The 24,477-nt window shown below is 44.5% G+C and overlaps 2 protein-coding genes and 1 long non-coding RNA gene across 5 annotated transcripts; 2 read left to right on the top strand and 1 right to left on the bottom strand.

Annotated features, from left to right (window-relative positions):
- The first annotated feature begins 2,631 nt into the window (after nt 1-2,631).
- LOC128770940 (probable global transcription activator SNF2L2) lies at nt 2,632-8,874 on the top strand. 3 transcript variants are annotated; one of them, XM_053885961.1, is made up of 6 exons: nt 2,632-2,896; nt 5,363-5,592; nt 5,978-6,083; nt 6,404-6,505; nt 6,579-6,723; nt 7,810-8,874. In XM_053885961.1, the coding sequence occupies exons 1-6, from the start codon at nt 2,810-2,812 to the stop codon at nt 7,935-7,937; spliced, it is 798 nt and encodes a 265-aa protein (XP_053741936.1). In that variant the 5' UTR covers nt 2,632-2,809; the 3' UTR covers nt 7,938-8,874. The 3 variants fall into 3 exon arrangements, with proteins under 3 accessions (XP_053741936.1, XP_053741944.1, XP_053741953.1); XM_053885969.1 differs by having other exon boundaries at nt 2,633-2,896; nt 5,338-5,592; XM_053885978.1 differs by lacking the exon at nt 2,632-2,896 and adding an exon at nt 3,058-4,126.
- Nucleotides 8,875-14,035: 5,161 nt separating this feature from the next.
- Nucleotides 14,036-18,671, bottom strand: LOC128769016 (neuropeptide FF receptor 2-like). Its single transcript, XM_053882247.1, has 4 exons — nt 18,599-18,671; nt 15,600-15,923; nt 15,162-15,261; nt 14,036-14,921 (listed from the first exon to the last, which is right to left on the bottom strand). The coding sequence occupies exons 2-4, from the start codon at nt 15,913-15,915 to the stop codon at nt 14,036-14,038; spliced, it is 1,302 nt and encodes a 433-aa protein (XP_053738222.1). The 5' UTR covers nt 15,916-15,923; nt 18,599-18,671.
- Nucleotides 16,700-18,724, top strand: LOC128769025 (uncharacterized). The gene is made up of 3 exons (XR_008416330.1): nt 16,700-16,805; nt 17,007-17,165; nt 18,607-18,724. It is a non-coding gene; the product is annotated as an uncharacterized LOC128769025 (long non-coding RNA).
- The last annotated feature ends 5,753 nt before the right edge of the window (nt 18,725-24,477 follow it).

Here is a 24,477-nt window from a genome sequence, read left to right as displayed (position 1 = left end):
TGAGCCTCACAACGTGACTTGGTGGGATGGAATGGGGATCCGGTCTGTAAGTTTGGCCTCAGTTCTGTGCGGTTTCACTTTCTGTTTTTGAGTCGATGTTTCATGCGTTACAGTCTAACAACGTCATGGGTTTTGTATTTTTGTGTGCTGCTAGAATCATGGATTCGTTCTGTCTCTTGCTTCAGGCGATGTTCTGCAGAGCCCTGCATTAGTTGCTTCTATTCATCAAATGAAGCCACGTTTCGACACGAGACTGATCCAACCGAATGATTATTTCATGCTTGTTTTTCAGTGATATGTTCCACTGAAACGTGATCTGCTTCATAATTGATCAGAGGGAAGATGGTTCGACCCTTCAGAACAACACAACGCTCCTTCTCATCAGTCTGAACTCCACCATGAGGCCAACGTTATTCTCACTGCTCCATTAATCATTCACCATGTTTTTCAACACCAGAGTTTATTTTTCAAATGTAAAGCTCCCACACAGTTTGGGTAAAATGCTTCATGAAAATGAAAAGGTGTTGAAAAGGTTTCCATCCATGACACTAGTGCTAAATGCTAGGTGAAGGTATGGCTCCATATTGAGGTGTTGGTTCTCAAGTGAGTCTTGTTTTACTGTACTTTATTGGTATAATAAAAACTTTGTATATCATCCTAATAAAAATAAACCTCACACATTGCTCGAGCTTTGTTCGGTGCTCGCATCTTAAAGCTAAAGACAGATCAATTTTAAAATGATAAATTCACATGTCCATTATCGTCAGGGATGCTGACATTTGCCCACTCCTGTGGCAGCAGTAGGTTCCTAGTTGTACTGTCACGGTTTGAGGGAACGAGGAGCGAATGCCACGTGGAGCTGGACCCAAGTGCGAGTGGTGAAAGTTTCAGCCAGACAGGAGCAAGTTAGAAATAATATTTAATAATAAAACAAACAGAATCACAACTGAAAGCGTCACCGAACCGGGAGAAAACAGCAAAATCTAAATGTCCAAAGGGAGAAACCAAACTAGCAGAAGTCCACAAACATGAATTAAAAAATCCAAAACAGAAAACGTCAGAACCGGGAGAAAACTAACTAAAGCTGAATGTACAAATGAACCGAGAGTAAACTACAAAAGAGAACAGGAAACGCATGGAAACTGGGAGAGACAAAAACTAAACTCAGGCACAATGGGTTTAACACCGTAAAAATCCAAAGTAAGCTAGCTCACAGCACGAGAGACCGAAACTAGGAGAGTCAAGAGGACGAGGAGTTAAATGAGCTAGCTAGCGCACAGAACAAGAGACCGAAAAAAGGAGAGCCACGAGAACCAGGAGTTACCCCGGGGAACAAGAAGAGTCAATCCCAGGAACTGGAGAAGCGATCACCGGGAAGGGGAAACAATGGGAGAACCGCAGGGACTGGAAGACACGATCTGGCACACGTTGCTGGAGCCCAAGTGTTTTTATAATCAGGGTGATCAGAGGTAGATTGGCTCCAGCCGTGTGCCAAAGAAACAGGAAGGGAGGTGGAAGAAACCAAAACATGACTCAAGGGACAGAACAGGAGCAGAGTCATGACATGTACAGCGGTTTCTAGTTGGTACAGCAGACTGATCACCCCGATCAATGGCGCACCATTGGTGCTAGCTCTTTTTGTTTTTTCCCCCAAAACTGAATTGAAATGGTGAAAACATTTGGCATATTATTGCAGTCTGGGAGATATTCAGTTTATGACACCTCAATGTGTTTTTATGTGCAGACGCGCCTCTTTCTTCCAAACATCAGGCACCTGATCAGCAGCAATGATTTAGAAATGATAGAGAGAGAATCTTCATCAACACGAAGTGAACTGGAAGAGAACTCGCCGAGCCGATCGCACCTCTGAAGGATCTCATGGACCCATACGTGTTGCTTTAATAGACTTGCACAGTCGATGAAGGGCACAGTTGTGTCCTGTCAACTTTCCTTCAGACCCGCCCCCAGCAGACTGAGCAACTGGTCAGGACGTTTGCGATTAGAGAGTTGGGAAAGCTGCACAAATTTCTGGAAACCAAGACACATTTGGATGCAATTTGTGCAACAAATGTCACTTAGTCACGTTTTGTTGGAATGTACGCAGCGGACCCATGGGTGATTGAGTTCATCCTCTATCCAAGTTGTTGAATATAAACTTGTTATTACTCCTTCGTTCGGTGAGGATAAAGAATCCAGCCGACGACTCAGATGAAGCCTTTCTTTCCAGGTGAACTCCACTTGCTGCAATGTACATAAAGCATTTATATTTAGACTGCAGTCTCCCTTCAGCTGCCCAGTTTTATTGTCTTCGCGGGCTATTTTCCTGCAACATCTGAGCTCCCCCTGTTCAAAAAAACCTAAAGCAGATGTCTTTGGCCCAAGCTCTCCTGATCCTGCTGTAATTATTACGGCACTATTGCAGATTTTCTCTCCCTCCTCTGTGTCTTGGCACGAGACTGAAGTGTAATCTGACTCCATATTTATGAATTAGTCAGCCCAAAGGAATCCACACTCTTTCACCCAAACCCTTTTGAAAAAGTAAGGACAAAACAATGGAGGTAATGATAACAAATGGACTTCGGCAGCCGGATGGAAAGGGTGGAAAAAAAAAAGGAGAGAGAAGGTCTGGCACCAGTCGGTATTAAAAACATGCCGAGGGAGAGAAGCTCAGGGCCTTCCAGAGTCAGGAAAAAGACTTCAGAGATCTGCAGATGGCATCTGTATTTCCCTCCAGCCCATTGATTTGTATATGAAAACCTAGCGATTTGATTCTCCCCCCTTCTGGGCTCTGCTTCTGAGTGATCAGCTGATGAAGAGACTTGCAGCTCGCCGCTATGCTGGCTTGCTAATTCTCTCCCCCACAGCTGCAGTCGAGCAGCCGGCAGATTGCAGTCAGGTAAATATCCTCCTCCATGTCTTCCTTCTTGGGATATACGGCCGGGCTGCATGGTCGCATGGGAAGAGATGGATGAAATGTGAGTGTGTGCGCGCGCGCTCGCGTGCGTGCGTGTGTGTGTGTCTGCCTGTGCATGTGAGCGCGCGGGAGGGAGAGGAAGGTGTGTGTTGTGGCAGATGAGAGGGGGAATCTTTGCCAGATTAGTCTGGGAAGAGCATGCTTGTTACAGCAGACATGGAGCTTCCCACTCACACACACACACTTTCCAACCTTCCATTCACTCTCAGCTCCATCTTTGAGGATTACTCCCGATCCCTCCAGTCTTCTCCCCTCGGAGAGGGAAGGGGTAACATTCCTGCCGAGCAATGACAACGAGGATTTCTTTTGTTGCCTCACAGATCTGTTTGATTTTGAGGCGCCGCGGTGCCCTTGAGGAATAGTGCTGCATTTGGACATCATGTCTGTGTCTGTCTCCCCCACCCATGACTGTCTGCCGCCGCCGCCGCCGCTGCCGCTGCATGCATACTCATGTTTCTGGCCTTTTAATTGCCTTTGTGGGGGAAAACAGCGGCTGCAGCAGATCTTCAACCAGAGCGACAGACATTCCTGCTCAAGTCTGCGGCATGAACGTCCTTCATGTCGACGTCTGTTTTGCCGTTAAACTGAGCTCCAAAACGGTATATTGATAATCAATCAAACATGCTGTTCTGGAGCTCACATTTCTTCAGCATTACGCAGGGGCACTCATGAGTATGTGCTCTTTTATTTTTGGAACCAAAAACCACAGACTCGCTTGGAAACGAGGAGTGAGCTGATCGTCATTCTTGTCGAACTTGGTGGTGAACTTGAGTCCCTTGCAAGATTTACAACTCACACTTGTGAGACCAGACAAACTTTGACTCACGACACCTGTTCAAAATTAGACAGAATGACCCATGTCGTGGAAAAAGAACTATTTTTCTGTAGGATCTAGGTGGTGCTCTCAGCAGATGTTGCATATGACAAAAAATTCAGAGAAGAACACGAATAAAAGCTGCACCAAAGGAACACAACAGTGAGGGTTGACCCTTGAGGAGCCGTGGTGAGAGTGGATGGAGACGCATGAAGAGAGGAGGAGTGACATATGCCTTTTCTAGACACCTTCCTCATTAAAGTGGCATCCAAGAGACGAACGGACAAGTTGCCACCTCCACTGACTTTTCATGATCGAGGAGCTTGGCCTCCTTACAGGTTAATCTGACGGTCTTCTCTTCAGGGTGCATTGGTCCTTCTCTTGAGTCTCCCCTAGATGACTCAACATCTCACTCTATAGTCCAGTCAGAGAAAACTCTTGCTCTTTGGGTCACTACAAAACTGGTGACCACAAGTTGGAGGTGAAACCTACTGGTCAGTCTTCTGGCTCAGCTCTTTCCTCACCAAGACAGACCTGAAGATGCACCGTTTTCCACATACTCTGTACACTGCCAACATTGCTTTTAAGATACCAAACCAAAAGATCAATAGTTAAATTAAAAAAAAAAAATCTTTTTTTTAACTTATAATGATAATTTGTATGTCAACACTGTAAAGTAAACATGTACAGTAGGTCGACATGAAGTAGTGTATATATATATATATATAGAATCATTATTTAATAAATTAGTTAACGTGAGATTCGAGAACGATCATTCATGATGATTCATATTAGAAAAAATAATGATAATGGATATTAATGGTTATTAAATTCCAATATAACTTTGGTGATCCGGAGTTTACTATTTTCTTTTCATACAGGAGGTTGTTGATCAAAAGAGTGTAAATGGTAACAGATATATCAAAATCGGTGATGCATCATTTAGAAGAATGGAATGTTTACTCTTACTGTCAAGAAAATATTCCATCACAAAACTAGCATGCATAATGTGTTCTTTTTTTTTTTTCGAAGCAATAATTGAGAATAAGTGTAAATGAATGAAGACAGTCTTGTGACGCTCCTAAATTGCGAATTTTAATGGTAAGATATACTATATATATATATATATATATATTGAGATGTCTTGGGGCATGTGTTCTGATCACTTGACACTTGGGTTCTAAAGTTTGTTTTGAAAATCCCACACAACCTCTGAAAGACACAAATCTTTCATGAAGGCTGATTTGTGGGACATTATCAGAGAATGGAGGTCGACCAAGGAACTTCACAGGGTTGTTAAAAGCCGACACTAAAACGATGTTTGGCAGAAGACGACAGTCACCACAGGATGTCTGCTTTCTTCTAGAACACAATGTCCTCTGAAAGTTTCTCTCGTAAAAAGAACTTTCCGCAGTTTGGGAAGGAAAAGCTGATTATCGTGCCGGTTTCATGAGGGACGATGAATCGGTTTTGTTGATTCTTCTGGCAGGACACGTGCAACCCAGTTTTTGGTTCAGAAATCTCATGGACGGACTTTCATTCATCGCAGAGTTTCCTGGTTGCTCTCTCCGCAGCCTGACACAGCAGAGAACGGTTCCCCGGAGGAAATGGAGGAGGACATCAGTCTGAAGAAGCGCAAGGGCGACCAGCCTCCACAGAAGGCGCTCCAGGCCGGACAAGAAGCCGGTGAAAAGGTCAAGAGGAAGCGAGGCCGCCCCCCTGCGGAGAAGCTGCCTCCCAACCCTCCTGAACTCACCAGACTACTGAACACCCTAGTGGACATGGTGATCAACTACAAGGACGGGTGAGCCATTTCTCTCCATCTGATTTACACGTGTGAGTGGTTCACTTCCTGAATCTCCTGGCTCAATATCAGAGAGGGTTCTTACTACCAAGGAAGAGCGGGTTCTGATGGACGATCTCAGCTCAGGCACTTTTGCTAAATGCAGGGAGATATCATCCTCAGAACATCAGCTGGAGGGCATCTGAGGCAGGTTCTGAGTTAGTCCTTTGAGACGGTGCGGGGGCTGCAACTCCCTGCTTGAATGACCTCCTATTACTGAGGTGAGCCATGGCTTTTACAACCTGACCCTGCAGGAGACGGATCATTCAAGGAATCGTTCCAAGTGGTTTGGTTTTGCTTTCCAACGCTGAGCTCTGATGCATGCTCTCATGTCTCTCTGTTCCAGAGTGGGCCGGCAGATCAGCAAAGGCTTCGTCCAACTGCCGTCCAAGAAGGAGGTGCCAGAGTACTATGAGCTGATCCGGAAGCCTGTGGACTTCAGGAGGATCAGGGTGCGTGTTGGCGAAAGGGCACTCGAGACATGATGACTGACATTACAAGTGTGGCAGAAATGGTACTGAACTCAGATCACTGTCTCAGAGAGAAGCACATACGAACTGGTAATCTTCATTTCAGGAGTCAGGTCACACACGGAGCAGATGCACGTCTTTATTCCTTTTTTTTGGGGGGGTCCACGATATGAAGGTCTCTTGCACATGCAGTGCTTCAGCAAAAACCAATTGTCTTTCCCCATCAACCTCGTACTTCCACTTCGGAGATCGATTCGGGCCAGAGATTAGTCCCCTCTTATCCTCCTCCTTGTGTGTGACAGGAACGTGTGCGTAACCATAAATACAGGAGCGTCGGCGACTTGGAGAAGGATGTCTTCCTGCTGTGTCACAACGCTCAGACCTACAACCTGGAGGGATCTCAGGCGAGTGAATCGAGAATGTCCTCCTGCGACGTCGAAGCAATTGAAATAAAGGCATCTGTATTTGCCTCCGCAGATCTACGAGGACTCCATTGTCATTAAATCAGTCTTCGAAAGCGCCAGACAGAGAATCGTGACGGAGGCCGAGCAGGAAAAAGCAATGGCTGCCAGTCAAAGCAATAACGGAGGCAGCACTGAAGACCAGTTCGTACCGAGACAAGGTGAGTTTGCAGCCAACACAACCCAATATGTCCACCCAGGTGACACAGACACAGGTCTTGGCCCCTCACTCATGACGACTGTATCACCTCCTCGGACTTCACTGTCGTACTGAAGCACAGCGCTGTCAACAATAGTGGAGAGTACTGTGGTAAACTGTACGTCTACAGAGATTACATTACAAAGTATCAATACTGGAGAGGAACAAGACAGAGGCGTTTGGAGATCAAGACCAAAACGAGACTAAGACATTTGGAGGTGAAGACTGAGACAAGACCAAGACAGTATATCTCACTGGCCAAACGGTCAGGTCTGAGCTGAAACAAACAGAACCAGCCAGACAGTCAACAGCCTCCAGACTCCTCCATGGTGCTTGGGTCTCCTCCTGAGAAGTAAGGAACAAAAACATCCTCCCACCGTGGCCCTTTTGTGGATCAGTTTCAGACCCTTGATACACGTCACTGAGAAAACACAACAAAACTGAACAAAAAGCCAGAATACTTTTTCTGATCATGGCAGGTTTCTCTCTCTCTCGACCGGTCTTGAATAGAAATGCTGAGTCCACCCAGACAAGAGACCAAGTAAAATGTATTTGAGACCGAGACAAGGCAGAGGGAAAAAAAACAAAGATATTGACACCTGTCTCGTGACCGAGACCATTCCCGTGTACTACAACACTAGCTTCAGTACCACAACTTGTTGACTAATACTATAATATCAAATGAAAGCAATGACCAATAAATGTCAACCAATACTGACCCGTTGTTCCGCAGATTGCAGGATAGAACAGGCATAAACTTCGGAAACAACCCAATGTATTTTGCACAAATAAGTGTTACACATGTGGCAGAAAGCGCCACCAAATCCTTCACTTCAATTTTCTCTTGTTTATTTAAACATGAAAAGGAAAACCCTGATCGTAGCTGCCAGATGTGGCGTTATCATCCCGCGGTAGGTACGAAACATAAGCAGACGGACCATCAGGTTTTCATATGCAAATAATAAAATCATCAAATTGGTTCTGTCAGTAAAACACCACGTGGCACTGTTTCACTCGGCACGTGTTGATGCCTTCCTGTCTTCTACAGTGAAGTCATCGCCAGCGCAGCTAAAACAAGAGTCCACGGACGACAGCGGTTACCAAGGTCTGCCGGCACCACTCCGCTCTCACCTGTACGACAATGAGCAGCAAAACACCACAAAGGACCAGGGTTGAACCACCACAGCATTCTTTTCTAACTGTGTTGCGTCCTCACTCCGATCGTTTCCATTTTCTAAAAGACTCACTTCTGCTTTTTCTACCGACGACACGTTCACCGTCTGCCTCGCATTCGTGTTGATTTGTCATTTTCTGGTCCACGGTGGTTCTCTCCTCCGCCTCGGTCGCCGTGACATGACGTCCGTTTGTGGGAATCTTCTTCATATTTCTCGGAGCATGATCCGTTTTGTCTCCATGTGAGCACACCGGGAGCTTTTCAGTGAATGTGGGTTTTTGATAAAAGACAAAAATCACTTTTGTCCGTTTCTGATACTTGATGGAGTCATTTTGCGTGTAAGTAACAAAGCGACATTCTGCAGCGTATCAGTGTTTGTGTGTGAGAGAGAGGGGGGTGTACTTGTACTTCTATCTTTGTGAGAACTTGTATGGGCTTTTAAGGAGTGAAGACATGTTTGCAAAGTGAGGACATTTTGGCCGGTCCTCACTTTGTCAAGCCTCAGTTTGCGGGTTAAAACTACAAAAAAGCTGGGTTATTATCATTGGGTTTTAGTTTGGTTCAGAGTAAAGGCTAAGTTTAGCCATTTGTTGTTGATGGTTAGGGGGAAAGGCTGGGGAAGGGGTCATGTCAATGTCTGTCAATGACAGTCCTCACTAAGATAGGAAGACGAACACGTGTGTGTATGTTTTGCTATACTTGTGAGGACATTTTTGGCCTGTCCTCACACGGTTTAGAGGGTTAAGACACAAGTAAAAGTACGTTATTATAACGGAGTGTAAGTTTGGGTCCTGGTTAAGGTTTGCCACTGGTTTTGGATGGTTAAGGGTGAGAGGTCCTCACAAAAATAGCGAGACAAACGTGTGTGCATGTGTGTGTGTGGGGAAGGGATGTGGGTTTTCATTGTCGAGACAATCCCTGGAATCATGTACAACTTGGAACATTTGGAAAATAAATTTTAACCATAAAATCCAGCTGATCATATGTCAGTTTTTTTTTCTAAAAAAAAAGCAAGTGCATCCTTTTTTTTAATGCCAGAACTCTAGGATTGCAGGGGGTCTGCCCCCAGGGACATCGCTGTCACTGGACGAGTCCAACGGTCAGACGGTCCGATCTGTGTCGAGTGGTGGTTCGTTCATGAGGGATTCACTCCAGAGAGCAAGTCTTCAGTGACGTGGGGACACAGTCATTTCTCAAAGCGACTTGTGCTTTCCACACAGGCTGTTTCCTTTCCACAATTTATTTTATTTCAAATCACAAACAAACAAACATTGAATTGTGAGGTAAACACAATAGTGTTTTGCAGTTGCTTCAGTGAAAATACAATAAAAAAATAAATCATTTAAAGAGACATGCCATCAGCTGGTGGATCAAACTCCAGTCTTTGGGAGGAGGTCTGGATGTACGTAGACTGTGAGACTAAGTGTCAGATCAATAGACATCTGTATGTGTTTGAGGGGTCATCAAGGACAACGCAGCTCTCCACTCAACAGGACTTCAATCGCAGAGAAGTGAGCCCACTGCTAACGTGGACCTAGATCACATTAGCTGATCACGAAAGTGAAACTGTGAAAAATAATGAACGTTTCTCATTATTTACAGCAGGCGCCACCAGCCTTTCTGCAGCTCTGATCCACTCCAAGGGCTCTACAGGACTCGAGGGGCTACCATGAGTTTAGTCGGACTATTTTCACCTGAGCAGTCAGACTATAGAGGCAGGCTGCCTCAGAAGTCGTGTTCAAAAAGTAGGTCGGTCTGCTGCGAGTCTACAGTTAGTGGAAAGTCAACACGGCAGAGGTAGAATTATAGCCCTTTATCTCCCATGGAAATCTGTTGAGGGTCCATCAGATGCTTCAGAGAACTCTCAGCGTCCTGTTGTTGCTTCTTATTGTTGACTTAAATGAATTGCTGTATATATATGGATAATAAATAATATTCGTCTGAATCTTCACAGTGATGAGTAACAGTGTCACAAGAGAGGAAACACATCATCAAACATGACAATTATGATAGGAAGGTTAACATAACTTTCAAAGCCCGACTGTCTGTCAGCTGCCTGGTGCCACATGTGTGTGACCACTGAGTTACAGATTCAGAGCTGAGCTGATGGCAAAGAAAGGAGCAAGTTTTGTTGGTCCTTTTAAGTAGGATGATGCAGGGTTACCACCACTAGAGGGCGCCAAACGATCTCCCGTTTCTAAAACAAGAATGGAAGGCGTAGCTCAACATGCAAACACAACATTCAAGTTGTATTCCAGAGCCAGATAAACTATTCTGGGTCCAACTAACAAACCGCAGATGTAGTACCCACATCAGCCAATAGAGGGTGCTGCTGGTGGATTATCACAGTCACCTGAAGTCGGTCATATTACCGCATTAGTCGTGAGGTCTTCAGGCCACGGTGAGGCTCTGATGACGTCATCGTGTCGCGTGTTCACACTCACGTCTGCAGGGTGCTTCAAGACGTCAAGCGTCAGAAGGTTCGGGGGAGAGGAGGGCTGTACCCACCCACTCAACACCATGCTGATCATCCACGTCAGTTCACGTGTCAAACATGTTGTGACAAGCTGCTCCATCCAGCATGTAAATACATTAATGATGATTCGATGAAGAATCTACGCGGCACAAAATACAACCGATACTGTTTATGGCGTTAGTTTGTGGGAATCTTCTTCACATTTCTTGGAGCGTGATCCGTTTTCTGAGCACACCGGGAGTTTTTTCAGCGAATGTGGGTTTCTGACTTGACAAGTCAGTGACCTCAGTGACTCAATAGTTCCACAAGTCCATCACAGACTTGATAGTTCCATCAGTCTATTTAAGACTCAATAGTTCCCCAAGTCAGGCACAGACTTGATAATCCTACAAGTCAATTTCATGCTCAATCGTCCACAAGTCTATTACAGACCTGAAGGTTCCACAAGTCCGTCACAGACTAGATAGTTGAACAAGCTCACAAACTGGTTTTCATTCATTAACCAAGTCTTTTATCACGGTTAGTTTCTGGATCAGACACTGATGGAGTGTATTTTGGTCAAGTCTCCTCAGAAAGTCTTCTTCTGCCGTCTGAATATTTCAGACGTACCAGCTTATTCAGTACGTTGAGATTGGGGCGTAGGGCTGCATGTGATGCATATTCACAATGAAGTTGTTAAAGAATTACCTACATTGGTTTTCAATGAAATGACTAAGAAATGACATGTTCATGTTGACTTCTCCATGAGCAAACAGTGGTTACATTCTTCAATGAAGAAGTTCTGGCAGGGCTCTGTGGTCGATGGAGCAGGTTGAACAGATCCAAGTATCCTCACTGAGCTGTTTACTGATTATCACAGTGGGCAGCTGCTCTGGGAGACAACATCTCACCAGAGCTGATAAAGAAGTGAGACACACTAATGGAGATTAGTGGCTTCGGAAGTTAATCTGTTGACAGTCCAGTTTCTCCCTGTGGTCCCGATGACTCAGCTTTAATTGAGAGCTGTGAAGGTCCCAACAGGTTGACGGCTCATCTGCCGCAACATTAATCACGGCACAGTTCTCGGCATGGACAGAACCTGTGAAGAAACCTCATCATGAGACAATCTATGAAGATGAAAAGTTGAGTGACCGCTTGATCATGTTACATTACTGGACTCCACGAGGTGGAAAGAGTCAACTGGGGAACTGGAAACCTTCCTGTGTGGAGTTTGTATGTTCTCATTCATGCACTCAGGTTGGCTCCCGTGGTCCATAAACGGTTGAAACGATGAGGCCATAGACCAGGGCTTCTTCAACCTTTTTGATCTCGGGGCCCATCTTTTCCAGAACAATTGGGCCCGGGGCCCATACAAGGACTAGAACTGATTCATTACTATGGTATCATTTGTGTTCAGTAACCTTACATGGAAACAAACCAAATCCTTGTGAAATGACATGAAACCATGTGATCAGTGCAAAGATATTTGTGGTCGAAAAGAACAAACAGCAGCAGAACCAGGCGCAAGTCATGTTCATCAAATACTAAAGAAAAAGAGAAGAAAAACAATACCCTTGATGGAAACTTGAGAAATGGAAAAACTGTACATTATGAATAAAATTCTGAATAAAATAAATATAATAAAACTGTATAAATATCAAAATATTTCTTTTTTCATAAATAAACTCTAAAGAAGATAAGTAAAGTGTAAATGAAAGTATTGTCATAAAATTTTAAAAACTGCTCCAACAGATGAACAGTGTTTACGGTTTAAAAATGTTTCAAAAATAAACTCAGAGAACCAAGTCAGAAGTTTTAGCAACACTTTATCACAACATTTAATAATCGTTACAGTACAGATACTTGTAACTCTGCATGAAGCCATGTGATATCCCGAGGGAATTCTCACAAATTCCGTGGCTCCTTCCTGCTCACTGCTGTCTGGTTGTACAACGGTAACACCCGACGGGACTGTTGTTGACCACTGTTGATTGTTCATCATTTGCTTTTTCATTATCTATGTATTTATTGAATTTGTTATTATATATTTATTTATTATTATTTACTTATACTTCACTTATATTGTATTTATTTATTGCCATATTTGCTTATATAGCACAGGTATTTATTTATTTGTTGTCTTATTGTTTGTTGTTTGATAGCTTGTGACTTCACGGTTTTGCTTTTATGTTTGCTGATGCTTTGTGGACGTCTTTGATGTTTATATCTTTAATGTCTTGGGTATTTGTTGTGTCTTTGTTGTCATTGGCTGCACTGACAGGTTGAATTCCTCACCGTAGCACAAATAAAGGACATCTAATCTTTGGTGTACAGAAGGAAATATATTTCTGAGTGATATGTTTTAAGCATTTCCATCCACAACCAGAATGGTGGCCCAGGGTGTGTTGTGTTCAAGACCACTGAACCCTGTGAATACGCTCCATGACCAAGACTTTGGGACCAAGACTGAGACCAAACTGAATCCAGAGTACAAAAGCATCAGTCATATGGATACATTTATTTCTTACAGCAAAAGAAACGGTCGTCTTTTATTTTTCAAAATAAATCAAGAATGGAAATACAGTTGAACAAACCACTGGTGGAGCTGGGCTGTATTCAGTTTGGCCTCCGCCTTGGTCTCGATCCTTATTGGTCTTGGTCTTCAGCCTTCAAGGTCTTGGACTTGGTCTGAAGGTGCAAGGGTACGCATCCAATTCGAAACCATAGAGTCTGATCCACCAACCAATCGTCCTGCACCTGGGTTTGACACCAAGCGCCTCAAGCTCTGTTCAGTTCTGAGCTCTGTTCATAGCTACCGCAAGTTCTGTGCATTACTCAGTCAAGCCGAGTTTGAGTTGAGTTCAGAGAATGGTGAGAGCTACATCTCAAGCTTGTGACTTGTTTGGACTCAGATGAAGAAAGGTTTCCCTCCACTTCTCACAACACCTCCAGGTTCCTTCTGGATTTACCAGGCTGAACTCTAACACACCCTTGCTGTGTGACACACTTAACAACGTCCATCACCCCGCTCTCATAGTCTGTCAGGCTTCTCACACCTCCATACGGGCCGAAGCTTCAATTTTAATTCCATGGATACCTTTCAATCTCCACCACCTCTAATCACTGACATCCGCGTATCTGACTCATTCACTGGTGACAGTGATTTTTCAGGAAATGTCGGTAACGCTACTAAGAAGGGGACGTCTGGACCCACTAATCCTTGGAAGGACACATCGTAGAAGACCGTCTTCCACCAGTGCTCCATGATCCGAGTCAGTACTTATTCCCCATGTTTTCAGGTGAGAACAACCACTGTGGCCTGCAACTACCGATTCACAAAAACCTGTCGACTTGCTCACACTAAGATTCCAAATAGGAACTTAAATTACATTTCATCCTTGCTAACCGTTCAATGAAGGGAAGGCTTGCTTCTCATCAGTTGGCCCTTGAACAGTACCACACATACCAGTGTTCATCAGTAAAGACACACGACTGGCGCACTAAGACACAGTAGTGGCTGTCAGAATTCATATATACAGTGAACAGAAAGTGCACTGCAGACGACAGGTTAACTGCATTAATGTAAAGATTTGTTGGACAAGTGTTCTTACGCTCAATGTCAGATTTGGCCTTGTCTGTTTATTCTTAGATCTGGGAAACGTTCTCCAAATCTTCCAAGATCATGTCAGGTTCTTTAACGTCGCTTTTCCCAGACACGCGCCCTCCCTCCCGAGACAAGCTTTTTTTCCGTGAGACTGAAACCACGTCAAACCTCGAGCCTGACTTCAGCTGCATAGCAGGATGCATGGGGAGCACTGCGTTGCCGCGGATGCGATGTGGGAATGGATTCTCCATGCTTCCGGAGCACAACTGGAGCTTGAAAGCCGCTTGAAAGCCCCTCCTGAAGTTCTCGTTGAAGAACCCATAGATGATGGGGTTGACGCTGCTGTTGAAGAAGGCAAGCCAGTGAGCCAACGGGTACACATAGATGTTGATGACCCGGTACTGGTGCTCCGTCAAGCTGGCGTAGTCGCTCAGCATCATCAGGGTCCACAGCGGCAACCACGACACGATAAACAGCAAAGCCACAATCAGAAGCATCACGATCACCCTCTTCTTTTTCCTGGAAACGACATGGCGACGATCCACGCCAAGTGTCTTGTGGCTGCTGCCATCAGACATGGTGTCGCTGCCCCTCGATTGGGGGACAGTCGTCTTGAAAAGGATGAATCCAATCCGGGCGTACATGATGACGATCAGGCTCAGGGGGGCCAGGTAGATGCTGGCAAACAGCACGGTGGTGTAAACCTTCCGCATCTCCTGGTTGGGCCAGTTCTCCCGACACCAGTAGAAGGGGAGGGTCTTGTTGTCGTTTCCTTGGATGATTCGGACTCCGTGCTCCTTTGTGACCTGCAGCATCACCCCAGAGGGACACATCATGAACACCGCCAGGACCCATATGATGACGATGATCAGCTTGGAGGTGGTGATGGTGAACTTCTGCTTGAATGGGTAGACGATGCAGCGGAACCTGGAGATTCAAGGAGATTGAGACCAAAGCTGTAACAAGAGAAGGCAATGGACAATGACGCAGTTCTGAAGCCAGCCTTGACTCAAACTAGACGGTCAGGCGAGCACTTGCTTGCCCAGATGGATGGAATGGAACTTACAACACTGAACCCTGATCGCAGATGCACTTCAAGATACCAGACGTTTGCTTCACAGCAACATTTCAGGGCACTAAAACTTGTATCTGCTGTGTCTTCCTCACCTGTCTATGGCGATGGCCACCAGTGTGAAGACAGAAGCCGACACAGAAATTCCCTGAACCATTCCACTCAGCTTACAAACAAGGTTTCCGAACGGCCAACCTGCAGAGGGGCATCAGACGCAAAGGCCAATCATTGTAGCGTCGAAGATAAGACACAGACATTCATTGTCACCCTCTCAATTCATCCGCTCCCTGAGAGCTTTAGGTGGCGCAAACACCCAACAGCAAGTACAGAGGGGAACAATTTGGGTCACTCCTCTCGTTGGTTGAGTCTTTCAGGACACTCTTGCTTCTTGTGAAGTATGGCACTCTATTTGGGCAGGTTTCTAGATCACTGTTCTAAAGGAAACCTAGGAATACCCATTCTAGTCCTTGGTGAGGGATCAAACTGGAGTTTCTGCTCTGACATGATAAATATTGTCTTCCAAACTCACGCACCTGTAATGATGTTGTCCACAAGAGTGGTTGGCATGCAGAAGATGCCCACCAGCAGGTCGCTGATGGCAAGGTTGAGGATGAACAGGTTGGTGACTGTGCGCATGTTCTTGCTGCGCAGCACGATGAAACACACAATGCCGTTTCCCACCATGCACACCAGGAAGATGAGCAGATAGGAGACGGTGAAGATGGCCGCCACGGATCGCTTGTGGAGGTAGAAGTCAACATAGGTGATGTTCTGCTGGGGTGGGGAAGTCTCCTGCAGGCTCAATGAGGCAGGTTGGCTTGTCTTTTCGCCGGTGATGTTCTGGTCCATGGTGATATCTGAAGTCAACAAATCGGCACAACTGTGAGGGAGAAACCTCCAAAGAACCGGACTTGTACATCATGATGAACAACCAGGAGCCCACATGTGGAGCACTTGAACACAACACCAAGGGGAAGGCGTCCTTATTGCCGCCAGTCATCATGAATCCAGGTTTTCGTCCTGCGCTAGAACCAACTGCAAGTCTTCATGTAAAAAACTGCTCCACAGAATGATCTTTATTCTTCACCGTCTTTAACGTTTCCTGTGACTCCCAAGGCGTCTAACAGAGGCGACTGTATATTCAACAGGGAACTTGGGACACAGACGGGGAGACAATCCAGAGTTCCCTTCCTTTAGTCACTGCGGCAATACATAGCGCCCTCCGCTAACTTGCGGTGCCCTGGAAGTCATGAGTGGCACATCATAAAATACAAAGCAAAAGCAGCAGCATCCTGTGGCTACTCCTCACCACGTCTGTCATTCCTTTACCTGACATGCCATCAACAGTGTCATGCGTCTCCTATGCTTCTCCAGGGCTGTCGCATATTGTGTCACCACGGTTAGCAAGGACCCTGCGTTTGTGTCTAAAAGTAATGACTACAGCATGTGACAAGCGAAGCGAAGCTCTTCTTAGGCTCTCAACAAACCAATTGTCACATCCTCTGATGATCGTGCGTCCATGGATGGGTCAAGCAGATGTTTCCTCACGACCAGCAAGGCGGCAATCTTCCAGGAAATTGATAGTTTTGTTGCCTTCCAGCGGCTGCGGTTAGGAAACTGTTTCTAAATATGAGCAATCTGTCGCTTTATCAATCAGCTGGCTGTGTTTTTCCGCCTAGACTCTTCAGGCGATAAACACTTCATTTGTCCAGTGCCACAAAAACACTAGAGCAGGACAGGTCAGTGAAGTGATGAACAATTCATGTAGTTTCATTCATGATTTAGTACTGTAATGAGCAGTAAAGTATGAACAGAAATTCATACTTTTTTCTTACTTTGTTTAAATAATAAATATGAAAAATAAAGTTCATTATAATTTATTTTTCAATATTATTATGCATACATCCATCATGGGTTAACAGAGGCTTGGTCCCGTTCAGGGATGCGGGGCGTGCTGGAGCCCATCCCAGCAGTCATTGGGAGAGAGGCAGGAATACACCCTGGACAGGTCGCCAGTCCATCGCAGGACACACACGCAGAGGGCATAGCTGGAAACCAGAGAAGACCCACGCGCACACGGGGAGAGCAACTCTGTGAAAGTAGGCCACTATTATTATTATTGTTATTGTTTTCTCTCATCATATTTTATTGACCATTAATCCATGCCATTTTATTAAATGATTTCTTTTGGTGATTATTGTTATCTTTAATTATTTTAAAGACTAAAATTAGAAATTAAGCAATAAATGTCAGTTATTGGAAACAAATCTTTGTCATTTCAAATAAAATGAAACAAAACAATCGTAAAAACAAAAAAACGTAAAATAAATATCCAACGAGCAAGTTTTATTCTATTCTAGCAAAACATTATTTTTTGCGAAAACATGGTCACTTTACGGTTTCATGTGTTACTTCATACTTAAAATGTATAAAGAAACAAATGAAGTTCTGATCGAGTGATTCTCAAAAATAACAGTTTGTTAGATTAACGCTTATTTTATTCTTCTTTTTTTTCTATATTTTTGTTGTCCATCCATATTTGACTATTTGAAGTTTTAATCTTGCACTATGAAGCAAGGTTATTTCTGCGCTCACTCACCAAATCTTCTGAGGACTAAAAAGCAAACAGACTAAAATGCTGCGTCAAAGTGGGGAACATTTCTTGTTAGCACAGTAAAATCAGGATCACCACAGTATCTGTGCTGTCCCACTGAGAGTCTGACCCAAATACATTCATACATTTTAACACACTGTTCTCTGAGTGAATTTATTGTAAATCTGATGAGCAACAACGTCTCTTCAACACAAAGTTAGATTCGTGAAATATCTTCTGTATAATTGTTGGGTCTCATTTTAAAGAGTAAGAGACTGCTTCCATTTAGTTCTTTAGCTCATGACCATGAGTCTTCTGTGAGAGAGAAGTGACCTTGCTGCTTTGACTCTCCGATCAGTGTTACACTGTGTCTTCAATTTAAACTACAAGAGTCAAACGGCACAACAATGACATGCAATGCATTGAATGCCAATGAATCTTCAGGAAAGTCCTCTTACTTTTTTATCTACAATAAATGTGTATATAATTGTCCTGTTACTAGAGTTTCAAAGTATTTTTCCAAATACCAAAAAAATTAAATAAATTGGGGTACAAGTATGCACAAATATCATCAGAACTTTTCCAAATATATAGCAAATATTTTTTTAAATAAAAGGTTCAGCATTACTACAATTTGTTGAAAGTAAATTGGGGTACTTACTTTTGTATATACATTTTATAGTATAATTATAATGGGTTATATATTGCAACAAGCAGTTAATGATCAATCTATCAATATTTTTATATGCAATTTTTTCCGATGTTTTTTTTCCCATTCAATTAACTATATTTTTCTTTATTTTTAGTTTTCATTTGATTGCCACCTGTGATAGATTCATATTCATTTAACATAACATATGTTAATACCTCAATTTGTTAGTTTTGCTTCACTGAAATATTTTTTTCACAAATACAAAATATTGTTGAAAATTGGTTTACCTGTCCAGGGCTTCTGCTGATTCCTCCTCGACAGAGAGTCCAGTGATCAGACGGACATCACATCCTGGTGAGGAGTCGGCGCCGACGATGCTGCAGGACTGATGGAGCTCTTATAGAGAGAGAGAGAACATCTGCTGGGGGCCACACATGTCTGGAGGAGGAGTGTGAATCTGGATTGCTGTGAAATCAAGATCCAATCACGTGATTCGTGATATAAATGAGAAGCTTAGGTTGAGTCTAGTTTGAGGCCAGTCTAGGAGTATATCTTTACATCCACAGACAACTCCAGTTTGCTCCCACAGACAGTGATTGGTGACTCTCTCTCTGTCTGTGAGGGTGGTGTCCCCCTTCCTCTGACCCCATCACCTGCCTCCACTTCATTCATTTCCCCTGCTCAGAAAAATCCCCCAAATCCCCCCCATTTCATTGCTTCCCTGACTTCTGCAGAGTCACTCTTGAATCCTGATCCTGACTCAGTCTGGATACTGATGGTAGCATTGACCCTCTTACTCAAGGGTGGTCAACTCAATTCTATATCGTAACTTTTGTGAAGGGTCATCAAGCAAAACGATAGTCGGGACTGAGAGGAAAAAAAAAAAGAAAAAGTTGGAAATTGTATATCTGTCATCCATCTTTCCTCAACTGCTGTCCATTGAGGGATGCACATCTCCTGGGCAACATCACCACCTCTGAGTGGGGGATCCTGAGACGCTTCCAGAGCAGGGAAGAGATACCTGGACCTGGGTCGACCCCTCAGTCTCCTCCCAGCTGGCTGTGCCTGAATCACCTCCAAAGGGAGGCACACAGGGTGCAGCCACATGAGATGCCCGAGCAACCACATCAGGCTCCTCTCAACAAGGAGAAGCAGGGACTCTACTCCAAGTTTCTCCAGAGTGACTGAACTTCTCGCCTTATCCCTAAGGGAGACGCCTGCCACCCATCGGAGAAAACTCATTTCAGCTGCTTGGGTCCTGGATCTCCTTCTTTCGGTCATGACCCACAGCTCATGATCATAGGCGAGGGTCGGGACAAAGAATGATCTATAAATAAAGAGCGCTGCCTTTTGGCTCAGCTCTCTCGTACACTCGCACAACAGTGCAGTAGAGCGACTGCAATACCACCCCTGCTGCGCCAAATCTCCCTTACCCCTCCCACTCGAGAACAAGACCCCAAAATAAACTTCTCCACTTGAGCAGGATCCTCATCCGAGCCCCCTCACACTCAAACGCAAATCGATACAGAGAGAGCCAAAAGTTGCACCGTGATGAAGACGGAAAAAAAAAAATCTTCAAATGACATCAAATTTAAGTGATTGTATCCCCAGGCCACCAAACTCCAAACCCTCCCCATCAAAGCTGTGTTTTGAAATCCTTTGAATGTAAACAAAAACCAGGATTTACATTTATATCCCCAATAAAAGTAAAGTAGTACAAATATAATGTAGTAAACTATTTAGGTAGCTGTCAAACATTGATACCTGATCAGTTTCACAGTTTCAGTCCTCATAAATAAAGTGAAAGGGCCGCAGGTGGACCCCAGGCCACACTTTGCCCAGATCTACTCCTGCCTCTTACTGTCACGTCTGGTCCGTGACTCTGATCACGGGGAAGTGCGCTCAACATGGAGGCGCCTCAGTGTCATGTCACTTAACATGAGTGTGAACATGTAGCACCAAGGACCTTATGAGATTCAAAATCACAACTTCCTACACAGAGTCATTATTGCTGCCAGGCCATCTCACCGGTCAAGGGCAAGAACACGACATGAAAAAATATCTTGTTGTATTTAAACAAGCTACTTCAGATAGTGAAGTGAACTGCAGCACTGGGTGCAGTTTTTTCTTGAGTGTATTGGAGTTCTAAGTGGTCGACAAGAAGGTGTCCAGCTGGGAGGACGACACGCTGAGACACTCAAGCTAGGATAAGCACTCTGCGAGAGAGGTGAGGCTGTTGACCCGTCTGACACTGTAGGTCAGAGGTTACGATGAAGTTAGAAGGCCAAGAATTCTCAATCATTTCAGAATTAAGAAACAAGAAAGGACACTCATGCACAATCTCATGCAGGGAAAAAGAGGGGCACCAGTGTATCTGCACGCTTCCCATGCGTCAGGTACGCAGCTTCCGCTCTTTTTTACATGGTGGAAAAAATTGACCATCGATCCAAATTTCTTCGACAACACGACCACTGTCTCCAGCCACAGAGAATCTGAACAAACAGCCCGCAAACAGCATTTCAAAATCGACAGAGGTTCAGATCAGTGTTGGCGTTGAACACACTAAACTCACGTTTGAGTGGAGGACTGGTGTGAAATGTTCATGACAGTGGAGCTGCTGTAGAATATTTATCTGACACATTGAAAGAGCCTGCAGCAGAACCCTGACAGAGCTGCAGGGAAAACATTGGAGGGTGTCTGTGGAAACATGAACAAAAAAACTGAAATCCAAACAGACCGTAGAGATGTCCAAGAAAACGACAGCTCAGGAGTGAACAATCATTGTTGAATAAAAGATTTGAAATGACTCATGTGACTGCTCTTGAAATGACTCAAATACACTCATTTAACTGTGGCTCCGCCAAAAGCAAATATTTTCATTCCTACCCAGAGCTGCTTTTAATGCTCCATGACTTGCAGAGAAGGACACGAGTGAAGGAAGTCTAATCAAACTTTGTCAGGCTTTCCTCTCTCCACTGAGGTGTCAACTGCAAGACATTATCTTGAATCTGCTCCAGGATCCTCAACTCTTTTCTTCTTGGAAGAGGAGAGGTCATACAGTGAGTCTCTCCTGGATGACCAAGCCTCTCTTTCTAAGGGGGCGAACACTTATGTATTTTCAAACTCAAGCGATGTAGGGGCTCCTCCTCCAAGCCAGACATCTCACAGATCAAGCGTGATAAAACAAAGTTCAAGTCAGTTCAAAAGCCGAGTAGTTCTTGGTGAACACAGAATCCACTCCTCTCTTAATGACCTTTTGGGGTCCTTGTTCCACCCACTCACATCGGTCAGTCGTCGGCTCTGAGACAAACACCACGAAGACAAGGACACTCTCAACGTCACTTTCTTCACAATAACACTCGTGTGAGGCTGTGAAACAATAGATGGATGCTCATATTTGCCACAGTAAACATCACCACGTTTCCATCACAACCGCCAAGGAGAACAAACAAACTAACGCACAAGTGAGCATATAAACAAATACACATACAGTCAAACAAACAAATGGATGAAGAAACAAAAAAACATACAAACAAAAAGACTTGGAACCAACAAATACATGAGAAAAAAACAAATGAATAAACAACACAGAACGCACAATAAAAACGTGGTCTCCAACAAACGTATAAAATGAACGCCCATACGGTCGCTTAATAGTTACAGTGGTACATGACTTACATGCTGTAACAATACTACAACAGTAAGTACAAGAAGAACGATCGCAACCTCCACAGCTGATATGGCCGCTATAACTGCTACTGCAGCTTGTAGGAATCTACACCTTTAATGTATCTTCCGCGTGTTCGTTTACTCGTGAGAATGACTACCAAAAACCCACAACTTAAAATCCAAAAGAATTTATTCCCTGACAGAGGAGTCTAATTACCCTAACAGAGCTCTGGGTCCACAACTACGCCTGACTTAGCCTTAGCTCCAGTGGTGTAGAGTGACAAAGACTATCTCTGGCCCTGACCCTTTTATGACACATTTCAGTTCATCTTGGGGTGTAGTCTCCACCGATTGGTCCTGGGCTCTTGGGGTCCCCGTTGCCATGGCGCCACATTCCTGATCTGGTTTCGACACCCCTTGGTTTGGAGCGACGTTGATGAATCCTCTTGTTGTTGCCCATTTCCTGGCCTTTTTTGGGTGGAAAGCTGTAAACAGATAATCCAGTCCCCTCCTCTGATTGGCTTTCTTCTGCTGGTGGACTGGCTGGTCCCATCTCTGCCTGGCTCTGCCTGGGTCCATAATTCATCCTCCTGACCCATCGCTGTGCCAGAGGTTCCTTATCTTCCACATTCCTTCACTTGGGGGAAGGTAGATGTTTGTCCCCACAAACTCAGACTCAGCTCAAGCTGTTTGGACCGGTTCTGGGTTAGATGTCTCCTGGGTTCCTCCTTTGTCCTGGTACCAAATGGTTCCTGCCTTTCATAACTCACTCTTCCATACACGCATCTCTCCCCACTATCCTTATCATACACACCTCTCATACTGGATCAAACTGAGGTTACCTTACCCATTATCACTGCGTCTGTTGGATTCAGTCTTTCATTAGACAACACTATAAAACAGTTTATTCAATAGCAGATACTTGATAAATATGATCATAAGTAAAATATCATCATTCCCACAATCCCCCTTTTGATCTCTCCTAAAAGAGATCAACAAAACATCCAAAGTATTATGCAACTTTCTCCCCAGAATCTAACAAAGTAAAAATAAAATAAATGCAGATATACATGTAGATGTAAGCAAATCAAATATAAGAGTAAATGTTTCAAAACATTTCAGACCAAGGATACAGCTTGTCTTCCTCCAGATGTGTCTCCTCATCTCCTGGAACACATAGCATCACATAGACTCCTTTGCCATCGTCCTCCTTAAATGCCCAGGTTGGGTTCCTTGTCCCCTATTGTTAGCCTGCACAGCCATGACATTACTCCCAAGGAGATCACCAGATCCCCAAAAGTCACCAGCTGTCCTTCTTTGTCCATCACCATCATCTTATTGTCCCCCTTTTTATATTTTCCTGCAAAATATGAAATGAGCAAAGAAAACAAAAACTAGTGACAATACATTTAGCTTGAACCATAACTTCAAAAGATCCAGTCCAAAGTAGTTCGGACCACTTTCTCTGCAACACATGAAGATAAATGGATGACGCTGGCGGGGGTCCGTCTGGTTCAGCTGCAAAAGTTGCATCGTCCTGCGCACAAAAACATGAAGAAAGTTGCTCCCAGTAGGGCTTATAGCCGGCTGGTGGGTCCACTTCCGGCTGGAGCAACACCGAGGCTGGACCAGGCATCAGACGACCAGTCAGAAGTTCAAAAGGTGTGAACCCTGTCCGGCGGTTAATGGACTGTCTGATTGCCAAAAGAACTATAGGCAGGGCTTGTAGCCAATTCAGCCTGTTTGTGCACATGTCTTGGCCAAACACTGTTGTGGATGATATACAGAACCAGGTTTATGTTTAAGTCCCAGCATTTGCTCCACCATAGCTACTTGATAGAATGCTGTAAAGTGGGAGCCTATATCAGGTCTAATTAGTCTGGGAAACCCATGGGTTAGAATAGAATGATTAACCAATGCTTTGATGACAGACAACAAATCCTTCCTTGCACACAGATACACCTCAGGCCGTCCTGAAAAAGTATCCACCGTCACCAACATATACCTCTTTATCTACACCGGTGTGATCATGTCTGTGTAGTCCATGACCACCACATCCCCCGGAGTCCTCCCTGACTCCATCGGATGCATCACCCTCTTCATTGTTGGACCAATGCTGAAACTCTGACAAATCATCAAGAAGGACCACTCTTCTTGGTCCCTTCCCTGGGCTGAACCACAGCCTCCTGATCAGTGTTCCATCACGCCGCAGCTGCACTCCAGTCTTGCTTCTCACTGTCCAGCGCACTCGCCTGTAGCTATTGAATAATTTCCACAGTAATTTCAGGTAACAAGTCCTCAACTTGCTTACCTCATTGAGGAGAAACCTGACAGCCTGCAGCCTCCTTGCCGCTGCATCTGCCACCTGGTTACCCCTGGCAACCTATGTGTTCACCTTCATGTGTCCTGGGCATTTAACTACCACCACCGCGCAGGGTTGACAGCCTCGTGTCCAACCTATGAATGAGATCCCCATATGCAACTGGATCCCCAGTCA

The sequence above is a fragment of the Synchiropus splendidus genome, chromosome 1 (assembly GCF_027744825.2).
Source record: "Synchiropus splendidus isolate RoL2022-P1 chromosome 1, RoL_Sspl_1.0, whole genome shotgun sequence".
NCBI lineage: Eukaryota > Metazoa > Chordata > Actinopteri > Syngnathiformes > Callionymidae > Synchiropus > Synchiropus splendidus.
The sequence above is the reverse complement of the archived record's forward strand: the minus strand, read 5'-3'. Positions and strand labels throughout refer to the sequence as shown.